This window comes from Aedes albopictus, chromosome 2 (genome assembly GCF_035046485.1).
Source record: "Aedes albopictus strain Foshan chromosome 2, AalbF5, whole genome shotgun sequence".
In the NCBI taxonomy this organism is placed as follows: Eukaryota; Metazoa; Arthropoda; class Insecta; order Diptera; family Culicidae; genus Aedes; species Aedes albopictus.
The window spans coordinates 249,620,916-249,640,495 of record NC_085137.1 but is presented as its reverse complement, the minus strand read 5'-3'; the positions used below and the strand labels follow the sequence as shown (position 1 = coordinate 249,640,495).

General features: G+C 41.2%; 2 protein-coding genes across 2 annotated transcripts in view; both read right to left on the bottom strand.

Annotated features, from left to right (window-relative positions):
- The window catches only part of LOC109427860 (protein ABHD13), a 31,944-nt gene extending 27,319 nt beyond the window's left edge, over positions 1-4,625 (bottom strand). Inside the window, exons 1-2 of the mRNA XM_029859630.2 lie at positions 4,100-4,625; positions 3,278-4,040 (exon numbers count right to left, since the gene is read on the bottom strand). Coding sequence (XP_029715490.1) covers positions 3,278-4,040; positions 4,100-4,253 — 917 coding nt within the window. The 5' untranslated portion in view covers positions 4,254-4,625. The remainder of the gene's footprint in view (positions 1-3,277; positions 4,041-4,099) is intronic.
- Positions 4,626-7,621: 2,996 nt separating this feature from the next.
- On the bottom strand, positions 7,622-19,235 carry LOC109424143 (DNA repair and recombination protein RAD54-like). The gene is made up of 6 exons (XM_029859620.2): positions 19,081-19,235; positions 18,510-19,021; positions 9,418-9,913; positions 8,402-9,226; positions 8,111-8,274; positions 7,622-8,047 (listed from the first exon to the last, which is right to left on the bottom strand). The coding sequence occupies exons 1-6, from the start codon at positions 19,081-19,083 to the stop codon at positions 7,678-7,680; spliced, it is 2,370 nt and encodes a 789-aa protein (XP_029715480.2). The 5' UTR covers positions 19,084-19,235; the 3' UTR covers positions 7,622-7,677.
- Between the last annotated feature and the right edge of the window lie 345 nt (positions 19,236-19,580).

Below are 19,580 nucleotides of genomic sequence, written 5' to 3'. Positions count from 1 at the left end.
TGAAAACAGATTAAAAACTGTTAACAAAAATGCAATCAGCCAAACAAAACACTGCTCCAGAATTGACTGATACATCAAACCAATAAGGGGCCGTTCATAAACCACGTAGACTTTTAGGGTGGAAGGGGGGGGGGGGGTGGTCTGACCAAAGTCTACGCTCCATACAAATTTCAAAATATTTATATGGACAAAAGTCTACGAGGGGGAAGAGGGGTCTGAGATGGGCAAAATTTGGTCTACGTGGTTTATGAACAGCCCCTAAATGAAACCTCGTCATCCTGTGATCGTAAATTGTTACCCATTAGAGTAGCAGGCCAAATTTTATGTTCTGTTGTATTGTATCAAATTTATGTTTTAAGTGTGTGTCAATTTGTGAAGTCGTGCACTATTGTGCATTTGTAGTGTTCTGTCTTAGTTTTCGCGGAGCCAAGTAAAAAATAAAATAGAATATTTATAGGGTTCCATTAGCACCCAACGTAGGCCATTAATTATTCTATTTTTTTATTTGTTTAATCGGGGGCCTAGTGTTGAGGGTCTGGTTTATGGTTGTGTTCAGTTGATGATGGTAGATGGTGTTTCCCGTTGGCAGCTACATTTGTCCTCGCACGTCCTGGACATTTGCTGCCTTTGTCTTGCTCTCTTCTAAGAGCGCACTGCCAATACACTGTCAACTTGAAATTTAACAAATTTAATTTAAATAATTCTGCTGCTTTTTTGATGCCTTACAAACCCTTTTGTTCTGATGGGGCTGGAAACCTTCATGCCACAATTTAATGCTTTTCGGACCACACTTTAGAATTTCGACTCCTTCACTGTCTTCGTCTTGTTCTTCCTCGAAATAAATAAACTGAACTGAATAAACGATAAAAAGAATAGTCATTAAAGTTCTCTCTCATATCGCCTAAACGAAATACCCTCCAGACAGATAACGAATTGCAGTTTGTTACAAATGAAGTTTTGCTGAACACTACAAATGCATGGTGCTCTACGCTGGCCGACACAATACGGACAACTGTTAGTAGAGCCCTACAAGTGCTCATTTTATTTTCCGCATTTCGTCCCACAGGAGCTAATGGGATACGAAAAGTAAAATGGAATGTTACAAATGCACAAAACACAAACATTCATAAATAACATAACATAAATTGTGTCCAGTTATCTAAGTAGATAACGAAGTCCAATCCCAGGATGACGAAGTTAAATTATTGTTCTTGGTCCTCTGGAGGACTGTCTTTTTGTTCGCAGCGTTGGTTGCTTGCATAGCTCGTGTTTTGTCTAGGAGTTTCTAATCTTAAGAGGGCATCATGTTTCGGGCTACAATACAAAACTGTCTACATTTTGATGTCCGTGCTAGGGGACGATTTGCGCGTCTTGTATTACCGCCAGTCAGGGTAACTTTGGGCCAAAAATCAAGAAAGATGTTTCGCTCAAAATACTAACATTTATCAAAGTGATTACCAAAAAGTGGATAGTATATTGCTGACTGCACCCCAAATTGGACTGACACAATAGTGTGCACACACCTTCAAAGTGTGATTGCAGCGCAGGGACAAGTCGGATCGAGTTGAGGTCTTCGGTGCACTTATTCCTTGTAAATGGAGGAATAAGTGCACCGAAGACGTCGAGACGATCCGAGGCAAATGTGCACTTTTATCACACAATAACGACGCCGGCCACGTCCTTGCAGTCAGGTTGGAAGAGGGAAGGAATATTAGTAAGGCGCTGTCCATAAACTACGTAGACTTTTTTTCGGCCATCTCAGAACCCCCTCCCCCCCCCCCCCTCGTAGACTTTTGTTCATACAAAATTTTCGAAATTTGTATGGAGCGTAGACTTTGACCAGACCCCCCCCCCCCGTCAACCCCCTCAGAGTCTACGTAGTTTATGGACAGACCCTAACAACCTTTGTTAAGTGAAGGATCGCGTTTACCGCTGCGACTCCACCAAAGGCTGCAGGGAGGAGTGTTCGTTAGTAGGAAAGGTATCGTTGGGTCTGGATTCACTTTGATAAGTAATACGACCTTCGTGCCATGCTAGTTGCCGCGTTATTGTTTGCTTTACGCGGAAAGCAAACAATCGACCACCCGCATCAGATGGTCGCTTAATATTTACTGCAAACGACGCGACAAAATATGCAATCTAACACGCTATTATTCGCTTCATTCGGAGAGCGAAGGTGGTCACTAAATATTTACTACAATCGACCAACGGTGATTAGTCGCCAAATATTAAACTTCAAATGACACGACCGAACATGCAAGCTGACGCACCATTGTTCACTTCATACGGGAAGCAAACAACTGGATCACCCACGTCAGGTGATCGTTCAGTGTTGCTTCAAAAGACGCGACACAAAATAAAAACTGACAAACTCTTGATCGCTCCACACGGGAAGCAAACAATCGATCACCCGAGTCAGGTGAACGCTATATGTTTATTCTTCAAAAACAATAAAGAACCTATTCAACTGGTTTTCTGTGTGTGCCACTGGCTCTCGAGCTGCTGAGCCACTGAAGATCACCGGATCTCTCGTCTCGCTGACACACTATGTACAAATCCGAAGGCGAAAAAAAAAATCGAAGCACCGAAAGCGAAACGTGCGCGATTCTGGCGCTCGAGCTGCTCTAAACAAGACAGAGTATAATATACAGCATAAACTAGTCAAATGTTTACTAATAAAATATAAATGTATCACACTCCATGCAACAATCGAAGAATTTTACACTGGGCTTGCTGAAGTGGAAATTTCACTATCAAAGCTCTAAAGAGTGAAAGAAAATTCACTAAGTCAATCTGCTTTACAGATCTGGCTACCAAACGATCACTTTTTGGAAAGAAAATTTAATCCTCTTTCGGATGCGCTTAGATCCGGTAGGCACTTACGAACAAATAATTTGATCAATTTGAGGAGCTCTTGCTATGCCTCCGACGGGAATACTTCCGGATTTGTTGTTAGCTGAACAATCCGGTGTCGGCGTGGACATCGAGAGTGATGATAATAGAAACCATTACCAATGGAAAATAGTAACTACCAAGGCAGAATATTAGTTAATTTTGAAGACGAAAATTGAATTTATAGCATATATATATATATAAGGATATAGCACTATGGATTACTGCCCAAATTTATACTGACGTCAAATTTTCTATGAGAGTAAGCAGGCCAGTATTAATTCGTGCAGTGGACCATAGATCTAATATTGGTCGCAGTGATTTATGTTCCGAACAGAGGAAAAAAATGTCCTGTCAATCCCTTATAAACAAAAAAGCCACTTACCCGTTGACGGCCCACGTATCGTTGTGCGAACCTCCGACGATCTGCAACATGTTCTTCCGGGTACTCCCACAGCGCGTGTGCAACATGGTCATCATCTTCGGAGGCACCAAGGTGTCGGCCAGGCCAGAAACGAACAAAATCGGTGCCGAAACGAACTGAATCTTGTGCACCGAGAGAAACTTATTCCTATAGCAAAAGTACGGCAGGTAACGGATGCAAGGGTGGATCAGCTCAACCGCCATATCCGGAATGCTGGTGAAGGTATTCTCCACGATAATTCCCATCAATTTGGAACCATATACGGCATCGGCAGCCACATCGATGGTAACCGCGCCGCCAAGAGACCGTCCAAACAGAATGATCTGACTGTGATCGAGATCGTGGCGACCGCACAGATGGTCTACAACGGTCCTCGCATCGGAGAAGAAGCTCCTTTCACTGGCAGTCCCGTTCGAGAGCCCATAGCCACGGTATTCCACCATTAGGACATTGCACTGAAGCGTATGGTAGAACCCACTGGCATTCTGTAACCGGTGACCCATATTTCCGGCATTTCCATGGAAATACACAATCGTCGGAACGTAGCGGCCCTTGTCTCCCGGATGTCGAATCCAGAACGAATGTAACGTAATTCCGTCTCTTGTTTTGATGTGTAGCGTTTCATAAGGCAATCCGTGCATCGATGGAACCGGAACGAATATCCGCGAGTTTGACGGTAGATCCGGATGGTACAGAAGATTATCCTGGGCGTGGTACAAGATCCCTGAAATGACGAACATCATTCACACTCCGACCTTTACAACTCAATTAAAAGTAACTTACCCGACACGGCAAACAGTAGCAGCAAAAACGCGACAAATCCCCCGTACACTATGTAGATGACGAATGCGGCCAACAGTGCGGCTCCGCTGGCGGCCCAGATTCGCATCGCAATCCCCGTCACAATCCGGACAACTTTCCAATCCCGGAACGGCATCGTTGCGGTGGTCGCTCGATTCCTTTGTACCCAAATATATGGCAATTAAATACGGCGTCTTCTTTGGTGGTGGTTCCGGATGATTCAACTAAACTTCCAAATTGGACACAAGGCTAATCGACCGATCTCGCTTGGAACACTAAACATTCGGAACTTTTTCCCATGGCACGTGGGGATAGCAAATTTATCGGGCTGTACGGAACACGCGAGTACTGGAAATAAATTCACTGATTTAACAACAGCATTTCACGTCGTAATTTTGAATAAAATACACGAGGAATGTAGAAAATAAACTAAAAAATGTTTGCGATCGCCGTATTTTCGATTATTTTCAGTAGTTTTTCTGCCGTTTGTTTTGCTATCGAATTTCTTTTGTCGCCGATAGCTGTCAAAGCGAATGAGTGGAGCACGTTCACGCAAAAATACAGTGGCTTCCATGCTTTACGTCTTTGTGCTTGCGATTGTTTAACTGCCATTAAGGCTGAGTAACCTATCATCAGCATATGCCGCTCTAAGTTTCGAAGTTGTTATAGATCTCAATATAAATCCGGACCAACAATTGAAAAGGCCGCAACAACATTGCGTAAACAAACACGTTTCTGTCGACTTAGGGCCTTCTGGGATCCACCCACGCATCTCACCACCATTAACAGAAAGCTTGATGTTTGCGCTTTCTGTTATGCCTGGTTTAGACAGTGCAAGTGACTGGATTCAAGTCAATGGAAAATGCCCAATTGAATGCGAATTGAACGTGTAAACACCACCATTCATCTCACATGAGCAACTCACTTGACTTGAACGAAAGTTGAACATGTTGAACTTTTTCATTCAAGTCAAACGAAATCGTCTCACTTGCCCCGTCTAAACTCGCGATTCATGTGAGCTGATTTCAAGTCATCTGTCAGTGAGATGAATTCAATTCAGTTTGCTTACGCTCCGCACGAGTTGAACAATGTAAACCCTTGCTTAAACTGAGATGCTTTCAAGAGCATTCAAGTGAACACTCAAGTCATTCGCTCAGTCTAAACACATCATTCCATTGGATTGAACATCTTTGAGAAGTTAGCAAGTGGAATGCTCGTTTCAGTTGAACAATGTAAACCAGGCATTAGTGGTGGTGAGGTGCGTGGGTGGAGTTCAAATTGAGGCCTTTTGACAGAAACATGTTTGTTTACAAAATGTTGATGCGGCCTTTTCAATTGTTGGTCCGGAAATCTCAGCTCCTAAATATACACTCTAAAAAGTTTTCACGTCCGATTTACGTGAAATATCACGTAGCTCATGCTTATCCTTAAAACTTCCAAAGTTACGTGGCGTTAGTCATTGTCACTCGATAACCACGTCGTAGGCACCGCCCTGTTTGGTGAAATCCACCTAGTTTTTCACGTAAACCGCTTTGATGCGTTCGTGTTTGTGTATTTTGACTTGGAACATTCCGCGGACGGAACGAAAGTTACGTGACTTTCAGGTGTGAAAAACAATTCAACATGGCGTCGAGAAGGTTGGTGCAAAACGGCTTCCTAAAGTTTCCGTGCAACTTTTGTTGTAAGTACTGAACGTTAATTTTAATTGTTTAAAGCAAATAATAGTGATTCATTTTATGCAGTTGTGACTTTTTCTATGTTCAATAATTTCAGATCTGGAATGCGTCATAAGTCTCGTGACGGTAGCGGAGGTCCAACAGAGGAGTTCAACGAGTGTTAAAAACGGTTGGACTTCAAAGATTTTGCCTTATCATCCTTGGATTTATTTGGAACTCTGCACTTTTAAAGGATCAGAGGATCCGAAACGTATGTAGAAATGTAAGTGCAAATTTATTAAGTACATACTGTAAAATAAATGACTGATAAAGATGTTTCTGTAATTGTTACATATTAGCACCTGCTTGTAACGTATTTGAGGAAGTAAGATTTCAAATCCCTATAAAATGCAATGATAGATTTATTCTACGGTAGGGTAAAATCTATGAATATTTATTGCATTTTGTAAGGATTCAAATTCTCTTGCCTCTTCAAATACGTTGCAAGCTGGTGAGACTGCTTTATTTTCATCCAAAATTCGTACATAAATTACGTGAAATTCATGTAGCGCTAATCATATTTTCACGTAAAAGTTACCTGAAATTCCAGTGGCTACCTGACATTCCGGTGAAGGTGACGTGAAAAATATGGTGGACGAAAACTACCTATCTTTTCACGTAAATCGGACGTGAAAATTCTTCAGAGTGTATATTAAAGCTAATAATTGCCGACGCGGTTGAAACCCGAAGTTACCACATTCTACATCCAATTTTTCTCCAAATTCATGCGTGAAAGCTAACGTCCGACGTAAATAAATAGTGGGCTGGATTGCGCATCTGGTGCTCTGCAGTCCCATGTTCAGCGCACTATGCTCGACGTACGTCCGACGCTTGGTTAAGGAGAAACATCGATTTTCGCGTGTCAAAAATCCTGATTTTCAACTTCATGATTAATATTCGTATGAAAAAGTACCATCCTATTCATTTTTCATTAATTAATATAAATAAATACCTAATTGCTCAAACATCTGGTTTGTCTCGATCGAATTTCTATTAGTGTAAAAAAACTGCACTCTTTAGGTTCGATTTCTTCACCTCGGCTTACCGGTTAAGCCGAGGTGAAGAAATCGACCCTTAGTTCTTCAACTCTAAGCCCTTGACGTACTCATCATCGAAGAAATCATCTTTCTGAACTTGCAATCTAACTAAGGGGAGTTTTTCACTCAATAACTCACTCATTTAACAACCAACTCACTAACACACCAACTCATTAATTCACGAGCTCACTAACTTGCTTATATGCTTACTCACTCGCTAACTCTCACATATTTAAGGTAAGATCTCACATACACATTACTGTATCAACTCATTAACTAAATTTACTCACAAACTCACTCACCAAATCATTAATTACCTCACTAACTTACTTACATTCACATGGTAGCACTTACTTATTCATTATAACGCTTCTACTCAGTAACTGACTCAATCAATCTTGGTAAAACTCACAGTCATTCACCAACTCACTTATCTACGCGACTCAACTTCAAATTTATATATTAGGAGTTAGCAACTACTCACCAACCAGCTCACTCACCTGGTTTCTACTATCTACTTAGTCGATCAGATTAGGAACGAGTCAAAATAAAAAGTCAGTCTTACGGCTAAATACTTTACGTATCTCGTCACCGTGAACCAAAATTCAATCAAACCAATTGGCATGAATCGGGGTTCTCTGTTGTGAGTTTTCAACATGCGACAACTAGAGGTAGGTATGATTAGAACTGCAGTATATTTCCATTGGAACTCTATCGTAAGGGTGCATTTCTCTTGAATTCAGTTCAGAAAGTAACAACATATTAGCACAATTATTTATGTCGATACTCTCAATAGATCAGAAACCGATCACCTTCGCGGTACAAAGTCCTCGTCCTTATCATCGTCTTCATCGAGGCCGGAATCTTCATTCTCCTTCTCCTCGTCATCATCCTCGTCGCTAACGACTTCTTCGGCCTGTTCCCTTTCGCCATCTTTACCCTTCAACGCTTCCGCCCGTTTCTGTTCTGCAATTTGCTGTTCCACCACGGCACTGTTCGATCGATGGTGGAACACGAACGAAACGCACTTGGTCATATCCCACGCCTTGGACAGGATATCATCCGGGATGCCCTTGTTGTTCGAGCAGTGATACCAGTGCGAGAGGTCCGACGTGCAATCGCTTTCCTCCGGCGGAAGCTTCATCTGGACGTTGTTGACGCATCGTTTGCATTTGAAGCTGCAAGGATCAATTTGAAATTAGTAAGAGGTTTTACATCATAGATATTTGAGAAACACTCACATGGAATGGGTGTCCGAAATAGTGGATTCGTCCAAGCGGAATAAGTCCTTCAGATCATCCTGCGTGAAATGCCGCTCTCCATCCTCATCGTTGTCCACAACGGTGTTGGAGAGAGCCTTTTTGTGAGTTTGACGTTGGAAAATCTTCTCTTCGATGGTTCCTGTCTGAAAGATGAATGAAATATTGTTAAATTGCTGTAGGTTATCTGTCTGATAAAGTTTTGGACGAATGTTTGTTGTAAAAAAGTAACAAAATGTTATGAACGAACGGCTTCTGCCCAACAAAACTTACCGCCAAAAGTCGATAGATGAAGCAAGGTTTCTTCTGTCCATCTCGCCACACTCGGGCCATCGCCTGTTCGTCATTCGCCGGGTTCCAGTCGGGATCGAACATCACGAGCCTGTTGGCCCCAATCAGATTCAGCCCACAGCCACCGGCCTTGGAACTGAGCATGAAGATGAATTCCTTTGAATCCGGTTTGTTGAATTCATCCACGACTTTTCCCCGTTTTTTGATGGTCATCGATCCGTCCAACCGAACGTAGCCATAGCCACGCTTCCGACAAAGTTTCTCAAACATATCCAACGTCTGGGTGTAGTTCGAAACCAGAACAATCTTGTCGTCGGTGTTCATTTTGATAGTGGCCAGCATACAATCCAGTGCCATCAGCTTACCACCGAATTCCGGTCGCAAATCCTTCGAACTGTAATTCCCAGGAAGAATCTTGTGGGCATTCTCGAATCCATCCGCTCGCTCCTGGATTTTATCGTATACCAAATCCGGATGGTTGCACAGTTTCTTCAGCGACGTAATATTCGACAGCGCCGTCAAACTGGCCTTTACTTGAGCCTTCTCCAGCATATTCCGCCGGATCGAATCCGACTGCAGGAAGCTCTTGTACAGTTCGGTTTGGATTTCGGTCATTTTAATGCAAACGACCATCTCGAATTTGACTGGCAGATACTTGGTGAGCAGAGCGCTCGTCCGTCGGATCATACAACGGTTAACCTGGGCGGTCAATTCCTGAAGGCGCTCGGTTGCTTTTTGACGCTCGGACTCGGTGGCATTTGCATCCTGACCCCGAAGGATCGGATTCTCAAATTGACGACGGAATTCCTGAAAACGAATAAAAATTAGAATTTTCAATCGAATGCCCAAGTAGACTTGTTTAAAAGAATCATGGAGGTTTTTGCTAACCGAATTGTAGGTGATACCTAGGCTGAGAATCATAAATTTCGCAAGAAAAATAATTCCAATAAAGCAGTCCGAACTTTTGTCTCATCTCCTCCATCAATATCAATACTTACACTGGTACTACCGAGCATTCCCGGGTTGACAAAATGCAACAAGCTGTAATACTCCGTAAGGTCGTTCTGAATTGGTGTCCCCGACAACAGTACCCTCCGTTTCGTCTTCAGTCCCATCAACGCCTGATAGGTGAGATTCTCGCAGTTCTTTAACCGATGACCCTCATCACACAGTACAGCTCCGACTTCCGAGTTGTTCAAAATGTGCGAGTATAACCGGAACGTTTCGTAGCTGATGATCAGAACCGGTGTCCCGTGGCGCATACTTTGGTTGGCCATGAACTGCTCCAGCTCCTTCGTGGTGTGCTCCTTGGAACCCCCGTCAATGGACAGACAGTTCACTCGACATCCCAGCCACTTCCCGAACTCCTTGTACCAGTTTTTGACCAATGAGCTCGGGCAAACGATGACCGCCTTGTTGATGGTAGGCTTGCAGTCTGGGCTTTGCCGGAGCAAAGTCCACAGAAGCGTAATGCACTGCAAGGTCTTTCCAAGTCTGTAATTAACAGTTTATATATTTTTAAACGTTCTATAACACTGGGTAAAAATCATATGAAAACTTGAAAACTGGTACCAAATTACAACGTATTTAACTCTACATTCCCTAAAGTAAAAACAACGTTTCCAGAACTATCTAGCCGCAAAATCTAAAAATTGTCATTTCGTCATAGTTTGCCTGAGCATGTTTAGATTTTAATGTTTTTCATGTATAAGTGTGGGCTATCTATGAGATTTTTTTTTAAATATTGTTTCCCCCTTACACCAGAATACAAAAAAGCGATAACAAACACGATGTCCTGTTAATCTGTTTAAGGACAAACGTCTTGAAATCCCGCTTCAACAGTGCATCAGAATTTCAGACGAAGCAAGCTTCAAACAACAGTGCATTTTATTATTCTGCTCTTGCTAACTCGTAAGAAGCTTAAAATAAGAAGATGAGGTGCGCTGTTTTTGTTTATGAAGATTTGTGCGTTCAAAATCGTGAGTAGGTGCCAAAGTCGGCCATTGTGGCGGCCATTTTGGGATTACAACAAGTCTGTCCTTAAAGTATCCCCTTGCATTAAATCAAAATCAAATTTTGATATTTAAATGCGCTCAAATAAGGCAGAGCGATCAATCTCTTAGGGCCAATTTCTTCACCTCGGCTTAACCGGTAAGCCAGGCTTACCCATACAGTTAAACCTGGCTTAACGCTTAAGCCAGGGCGAAGAAATCGCCCCTTAGAATTATATTAAATATAAATTTTGTTATATAGCGCATGTAGTTCACCACTGGACTATCGCACGAGTTTTAAATGAAAGTGCGCGATTACAACAAATCAACTCGGTTTATTCAGAACACTTATTCAGCATAAATCAAAGAAATAGTGCGCCGAAGACATCAACTGGATTTGATGCAATCGCGCACTTTTATTAAAGTTTTCGCACTTATGAAGACTGAGTAGTCCAGTGGTGAACTAAATGCGCAATATACACAGCTACATTAATTCTGCGCCTAGCTACTCTAATAATCTAATACTCTAACATATGGCGCCAAGTTCAAGGAAGGTGGACATCCACTTGACAAACAAGTTGAATCCGAGGGTAGATAGTTGGGTTAATGGGCAACAACGATACCATGTTGTTCTCACCGCGGCCACTTCATCTCTGTAAGGGTCGATTTTGACCACATGGCACCGATATGACCTCCGTAGCCGACTCCGAACACTTGAACAAACTCAAGTATAGCGTCTGTAGTAGCCATTCTTCGAGGCCATGTGCCATCACTTCTGTAGCTCCAAGATGATGTGGGTGATAGCCGTTGAAACGGCATTCCAACCAAATACATCCCTACATATCCTCTGGACAAGATTGTCCGCAGTTGTGTCCCCTTTGCATGTGGAAAGCATGCGGTCACGCATTATGCGAAAACGCGGGCACACGAGCAGAACGTGTTCCGTCGTTTCCTCTAAACCAGCACAAACCGGACATTCGAGAGAACGCGCCAGACCGAAACGATGTAGATACTGTCAGAAGCAACCGTGGCATAAAAGGATCTAAGTCAGGTAAAATATTACTTTCCCATGGCGCCTATTAATCCCTCGACTGAAGTCCCACTGCGCACTATGCGCATTAGTGTGGGTCATCGGAACCGTTTTCTCAGATCAAAGCTTTTTTGGTTTCGTTTCGGGTCCTGAGTATCTGTGCAAAATTTGAGCACGATCGGTTGCGCATTGCAATTGAAATTTGTATGGGATTTTGTATGGGAAAACATACTTTTTGCATTTTAGCCATAAGTTGAAAAAGCTTGTCTGTAATTTTTTAACCGATACTGTAAAATGATAGCCTAGGATGTTCTGAAAAACTTTGTTGAAGACCGCAAAGCGATCCGATGCTTGTGAAAAAGTTATAACCAACGAATATTTTTTTTCATAAGAATCAGATCACTTCGAGGTCTTCGACAAAGTTTTTCAGGACACTCTAGGCTATGTTTTCACTTTAACGGTTACACGGTTTTAGAAAAATTCGAGCTTGTTATGAGAGAAATGCAAAAAAGTGTGTTTTCCCATGTAAAACCCCATACAAACTTCAAACGCGATGCGCAAAACGTAGACATAACCGATCGTGCCCAAATTTTGCACACTTATTTGGGTCCTGAAATGGGATCAATAAAGCTTTGATCTGATGGGATACCGTGATATCGGGTGAAATTGATCACTTTTCGCAGTTTTTGGCGCTTAATTTTTCAATGTTTGTCCATATAGTTAAATTCAATGCTTTAAAACAATTACGACCATGGTTTTCATCAGTCAACCAGGTTGAAAATTTTACAGCAAATCATTTTATTATAATAAATATCATTTGAAATTGAAAATCAAATAAATTACTTTCGGGGTGAAATTGATCAGTCAGTGAAATGCCTTTGTAAGTGTTGAAATTATTTTTCCTATCTGAAGTAAACACCCTAGAATGCGAAAAGCTTTGCAAAACTGTTACAAGTTTACTATTTTTTTGATTTTTTAAGTTTAAAGTTAAGTAAATCCAAAGAAAACGCCTGAAGGTATGCAATTTCCTCATTAATTCTAAATATCAATATTGCACTTCTGGAAAAGTACAATTTTATACATAAATTGCAATATTTATAGAACTTTTGATGACGAAATCGGGTTTAGCGAATACTTTGCAGTTATAAACATTCATTCGAATATTCATTACATGTGCGATACAACTACGGTAACAAAAGTTTGAAAGTGTCTATGAAGTTCGCCTAACATGCAGTTTCGAAAAATATTGAATTTCTTACAAAATATGTGACTAATAGGCTGTTAAACATGTAAACTCATCATTCAATAACCCTTGAGCCAGATGATGGCCATTTTCCACAAATTGTTTTGGGTTTAAAACGTTATTTTTAACAAATAAAAATAGACCTCTCGTCGATCAATTTCACCCCACTGATCAATTGCACCCGAAATCACGGTACCCTTGAATTTTTCATTTTTCCATATAAACGATGACCCACTCTAATGCGCATATTTATAGCATAGTGCGCCGCGCGTTCTAGAAAAGTCGCGCGGAGTGCATTCAAGAAAGGTCGCGAACTCGCAATACAATTCTGGAGCGTTGATGATGACGGCAATGATGATCGAACGGGCCACTCACTCCTTCGTGGGGCACTCATTGGAAGTCACCCAGTTTCACTGATGGCACTCGCATGACAGGTCACTGGTGTGTGATGCGGCTGCGGTTGCTGTTGTTATTTATCATTGCTGCCCGCGTCACATACGAAAAATTTTCGTTCGTTAATGTTGATTTCTTTCCCAACACACACTGTTACACTGTAAGATCCTTAAAATCGATTCGTTTGATTGCATATTACTCGAATTACTCCACATCTGATGTATGATTGATTTAAAAATGGTTATAAGAATAAATTTCTGCAATCAAGTTAAACATATTTGTTTAGAATTCCACTTGGTTTCAGCCAAGATTTTTTTTCCCCGTATTCGGGAGAATTTAGAGGAAATTGAGCTGCGTCCAATAAATAAGCACTTCAGTTATATTTCAACCAGTGCGCGGATATAATCGTGTGATAAGTAAGTAGTAGTGATAAATAGTAGTGATAATAGTAGTGATAAATAGCATAAATAGTGATAAATAGAGTGAAGTGTCAAGTCTGAAAACTTGCCTAGTGTGTTTGCCTTCTTACGTTACGAAACGTGTTTTCTGAACAGTGTGAGTAAAGTATACTGTCCACGTACATACTGTAGCTCCTAATACTAATATTTTTTCTGTTGGGAGTGTATTATGCCTCCCAAGAAAAACCAGAATATGGCGATTATCTGGCTCTAGCTTCTGATATTAGCGCGACAGTTACTTATCATATTAGCACGACAGTTACTTATCATCCCGCATAGAAAAATACTATTCTTGGTATCGTGCATATCATACGATGTTTATTGATAGAATGATAACTATATAACTAATCATCGTGATATGATAAAATTATTAGGGTTGAAAAAATACAATTATTCACGACTTTTCATGAATCATAAAACGTATGATAATGATGCATTGAATAATACATGAATCATTTTGAAAAATAATATTCCCAATAAAATTAAGAACAAAACTATGTTTTTGGCAGTTTTGTTTCCACTGTATTCAGGAATTAATAGTAGAAATAGAACGTCATCATCTTGGCTTGCATTGCTACCTTATTAAAACGCCCTAATCCGGAACTTTTAGACAAAAAAAAAACATGCACACTAAATACTGGAACGCGTTTGATACTACGTACCTCACACTGCTGTTACCATCGGAAAGCACTTGCAAACATACCTTCCTTATCCCTTAGGAGCCGGATTGTTTTTGTGCTGCTGTCACAACATCACTGGTGTCGAACACGTTTGTTATGTCCGGTTTCATCGCCGGGGTCATATTGACCCCTCCGGCTTAAAAGGCTTGACTTGAATTCACCATGCATCCTTGGAAATTGTATCTCCCAATTTCTCCTTTGACTTAAAATATCCGACTGATCAGCCACTTCGCTCATCACTGGGTTCTAGACAACCGCGAGCACTTATCGGCTTTGGCCTAGTACACAGCACACCCGCGGAACTACATCGGAACATCGACAACCACCGTTCAAATCTCAAACACACAAGAAATTACAAAAATAAAACTGAAAGTAAACAATTACTCACTGAATTGATTGATGCACCAAGCGAAAAGAAGAAGAAGTTTTGACATCCAAGCGGTGTGCCGTCGATTAGATCCTCGTCGCTGATTGGTCGATGGATGTAAACGGCACACCGCTTGGATGTCAAAACTCTTCTTCTTACCGCTTGGTGCATCAATCAATGGTAGACCAATTTGACAGAATCCGCCGAGAGATCGCAGGAGTGTACACATTTTTTGAAGTCGGTAAAGCAGATTTCATGAAATATTTCCTCTTTATTTTTATGATTCACTGTATCGTCAATTTTATCATAAACTGATTATTTCATGTATGATTTCTCAAAATTTTTGTTCGAGAAAAAGGGCATTTTTGAATGCAGGCCAAACATTTCAATAGGTCCTATCTGCATTTGAGAGGCTCTCTTTGTTCACTTTCTCTTTCAATTATTGCAATGTAATGGTACACTTTTCAACTATTTTTGCAGTACAAATCAAAAGACGATTGTTTTGACCATCGTTCAGTGCAAGGAGACAATCATAATACAAATAAACAGCTGAGATATTAACGAAAGAGAGGGAAACCAAAGAGAGCCTCTCTTCTGCAGATTGGACCTTTAGACATGTTTGGCCTGAATGGTAACGATACTTAACAACCCATTCGGTCTATCATTGAAACTTCGAATATGATTACTGCAATCATTGATATGATTCTTGGTATCATCGATTTATAATCCTGTTTATGATAGCATGAATCATCTGAAAATGATATCCTGTATAATAGTCATATAATACCGTGATTCGGGATAACAGCGTCACCAGATTTAAAAGTATTTAATTCCATTATATGGGGATTGACAGCAAGAACACTCATTCCATTGAGCCACTCTTGCCGTTCGTCACAAATACATTCAAAAACATCTGTCACTTCGCGAAACCCAAGTGCTTTTGTTTTTGGCGGGAACACTTTTTCTTTTGTTTTGCCTTGCGACTGTCATGCGGCGGTATGCCTTGCAAGCGTACGACCGCCGCAGGACTCTAATAAAAGATAAGCGCAACAATATCAAAGAAAAGTGGTGGGAATGCGGTCCTGTTGAAGATTAGGTGAATATTTTCGTGGCATCATAAAGTGAACGTTGAACAGAAAAACCTGGCCGGCTGCTTCTGAATACTTAAATTTTACTTGAACAGCTTTCTGGTAATTTAAGTCTTAAACGGGTCGAAATAAATGTATCCAAATAAAAATATCGATATTTTATAGAAGGCTGAAAACAATTTTGAACTAAAGACGTAGTCACTTGCTTGCTTCCAGAAATAAATGAAGTATTGTCGCGCTTATCTTTTATTAGAGTCCTGCGGCGGTCGTACGCTTGCAAGGCATACCGCCGCATGACAGTCGCAAGGCAAAACAAAAGAAAAAGTGTTCTCGCCAAAAACAAAAGCACTTGGGTTTCGCGAAGTGACAGATGATTTTGAATGTATTTGTGACGAACGGCAAGAGTGGCTCAATGGAATGAGTGTTCTTGCTGTCAATCCCCATATAATGGAATTAAATACTTTTAAATCTGGTGACGCTGTTATGATAAGTAACTGTCGCGCTAATATCAGAAGCTAGAGCCAGATAATCGCCATATTCTGATTTTTCTTGAGAGGCGTAATATTAATCTTTTATTTCTTACGCTTTTGAACAGCCAGGATTTTTTGATAATGGTTCCATTATTTAAACAAGTCTGGGGTTCGATTTGAATAGGTCGAATCTGCATAGGAATAACAGCAAACATACGACCTATTCAAATCGAACGCCAGAAGTAGTTAGTAGTTAACCCAAAATTAATGGAATTACAATAATATTCTAAAAACTATTACATATTCCGTTTGTCTCAAGTTCGTCGAAAATGGTCAATATTCTGCTCGAAAGACACAATTCTTTCTCAGAATTTGAACTTTCAATATTTAACCCCGGTCAGTTTCAATATTTAACCCTCTACTTCTCATGGTTGCTCTAGAGTCTAGAGCATCATCGATGTTCGACGAACTCGAAACAAATGGAATTAAATAAATATGATGCAATAGTTTTTACAGTACAATTGTAATCTTATTAGGTAAACCCAACTACCAACACAAGTTTCAATAGTAGAACCACAGGTAGAACTATTGATAAACAAACAAACATTTAATGATTTACAACTGTAAAACTTTTTCGTTGATTTCGGAAACTTTGGCCAATTTAGAATAAGTTTTGTTCGAGGACTTTTTTTCGGAAACGCTTTCTTTACATAGAAATAGTCGATCAAAATCGTGGGAAGGAAGGGATTAATCCTTTATAAAATTGTTTATGTTTGGAATGATGCTGACGTTCTAAAATTATTCACAAATGCGATAATAAATTAGCAAAATTTCGAGAAAAGAAAGGCTGTACAGGATCTAAATCGATAATTTGAATTTAGCTTGCTTATACAGATTATCGATAAGTTGTATAAAATTCAAATATGTTCACCAAATTTCTCAACAATAATTTTCCCGGTAATCATCTCAAATTCCCGTTTTTTCCCGTTTTTCCCGGTTCGGTGGCCACCCTGCGGTGGTTACATTCCATTATTCCTAATGTTTCCTTTCGAGTGTGGTGGTATGGTTTGGATGTAAGCCGAAACTTCATTCGAGTGATGTCAAGACTTAGTCCAACCATTACTCGCTAGATGCGCATTTACACAAGATAAACCTCGCATTGAGCAATGTTTGTACTAAGTGCGGTTCCGGTTATGATGACATCGACCACGTAGTTTGGCAGTGCCCGGATAATGACACCTCCAGAGCACTACTTTTGCATACCTCTGAGGCCCGAGGTAAACAACCCTTCGTTCTTGCAAGAGATGTGTTGGGGACCCGCGATGTCACATACATGGGGTGTATTTTCAACTTTCTTCGCTCTGCTTGTATAAAAGTTTAATTCTCTTGTGTTGTTCTGTCCTCTTTGTGTCACCAAGCTGCTCCTGGCCATCCGTAAGACCAAGCCCCATAACAAGTTGTGACAACACCACAAGGCACCGAATACGCTAGCAAGATGCCATTCGCCCCCGGATGAGCAGCAGTGAAACCTTTGGTCAAATCCTTACCCTGTCCATCCCTCAAAAAGTGACCTTCTAACCTTCAGCTGCCTGCCACGAGTATCCTAACTTCCTCCCATTACTAACAGATATTATTAAAAAGTTATTATTCTGTATATTGTATACTATTAAGTACAAAAAAAAGATCTTCGGCTCCGTCAAGCGTTATACGCGATTGAGCCCCAAATAAATGAACTAGATAAAAAAGCACTGTGGCCCCGGTCCTCACATTTGTAAAACCGCACATTTGCTCTCTGTGCTCCAAGCATTCTTGTATCAATCAGATCTGTAGCGAATCTCAACTTTGCAGAATCATTGTTCGGCATTCTTGCAACATGCCCTGCCGACCCAATCCTTCCGTAAAATGTAGCGAGCTCGGAACCCATGCTTCTTTACTATACACCGTCGAAGAGTGTCCTTAGCACGCGTCGCTCGAAAACTCCGAGTACTTGCAGGTCCTCCTCGAGCATGGTCCATGTCTCGTGTCCGTAGAGGACCACCGGTCTTAATGCGCTGGTCTTTTTTTTAACCGTAGGTACATCATTTGTACAAGGGAGTAGTAGGCACGACTTCTACTGGTTATGCGCCATCGAATTTAACGACTGACATTGCTGAAACCCCATTCATCAGCGAAAGAGAAGTGGAACCACCTTGGCCTGGCTTAGTTTTTGGGCAGTTTTTGACTCATTTTTTGTACGCGGAAAGTTACGTACTTATAATGTCTACTGCCAAGGTGTTTCAGCATACTATTTACTGATGTTTGCCAAATTTTCATCATTATGTACCCACTGTTCGACCCTACTAAACCGAATCGAATCCAATATGTACTCACCCCATTTCATCGGCCATGATGCAGCCCTGGAAATCCCCTCGTTTACCCGTCACGCACTCGTACATGAACCGGACGCCTTCGCGTTGATGGGGCCGCAGAATATTCCCCAGCAGCGGATCGACCACGACGTGGACCTGAATCTTGCCCGGATCAGTCTTGAGCTTGTCGTGCTCCGTCAGTTCCTCCGGCGTGAACAGCACCAGCGCATTGCACGCAAACGGATCGTGTAGTGCTCGTCGGGCCGCCGGCCGCTTCATTCCCAGACAGCGGGTCGTGTGCTCCGGAACGTAGTTCGCAATCGGCACCTTGAAGGGGCGCGAGAGGATTTTCTGGATCATCAGTTCGAACTCGGACGCGGACAGCTTCGGCGGGGGTGGTCCCGTGTCCTTGATTTTGTCTTTGGCGCGGTCGCGACATTCTCGGGTCCGTTTGTTCGACAGGGAAATCGGACTTTTGAAGGCGGAATTTACCGGGGTGAGGGCGACGCTTTGACTGGGTGCGGTACTTTTACGCTGAAATTTGGGGAATTACTTGAAGATCAATGTGGAATTTTGTATTATATTCAGCTTACCATTGTTATGAACTATTATAGCACAGACTTACTGATAAATAAACTATTTAAATGAAATATATAATAACTATTTAGTTCATTGAAACGATTGAGTGCAACAAATCTGACGGATAGAAATCGTGTTTTGGATTGAAAATTCAAACCACGGCGCCAAACAAATTGGGCTCCGTTCACGAAACTTCTAATGAGAAAGGGTGAAGTTTTCTAAAGTGGTCCGTAATACATATTTTGCTGCATGAAAGAATCGAATTTCAGAAACCTGACCAAAAATTGCAATACAAAAGTTGAATGAAGTACATTGTTTCAAGTGAAGCATAGTTAAATACTTTCGCGTAGGATTTAAATATATCATTAATCGAACTTCAGATTAAACCTGATTAAACTAATGCCAGATTATATCCAAATCATCATTTTCTGACTGCAGTACCTTGAGTACCTTCCTTTTAGACACCTTGCAGCGACATCACACGGTGATTCTGTGAACTAATCCAGCTGGCAGC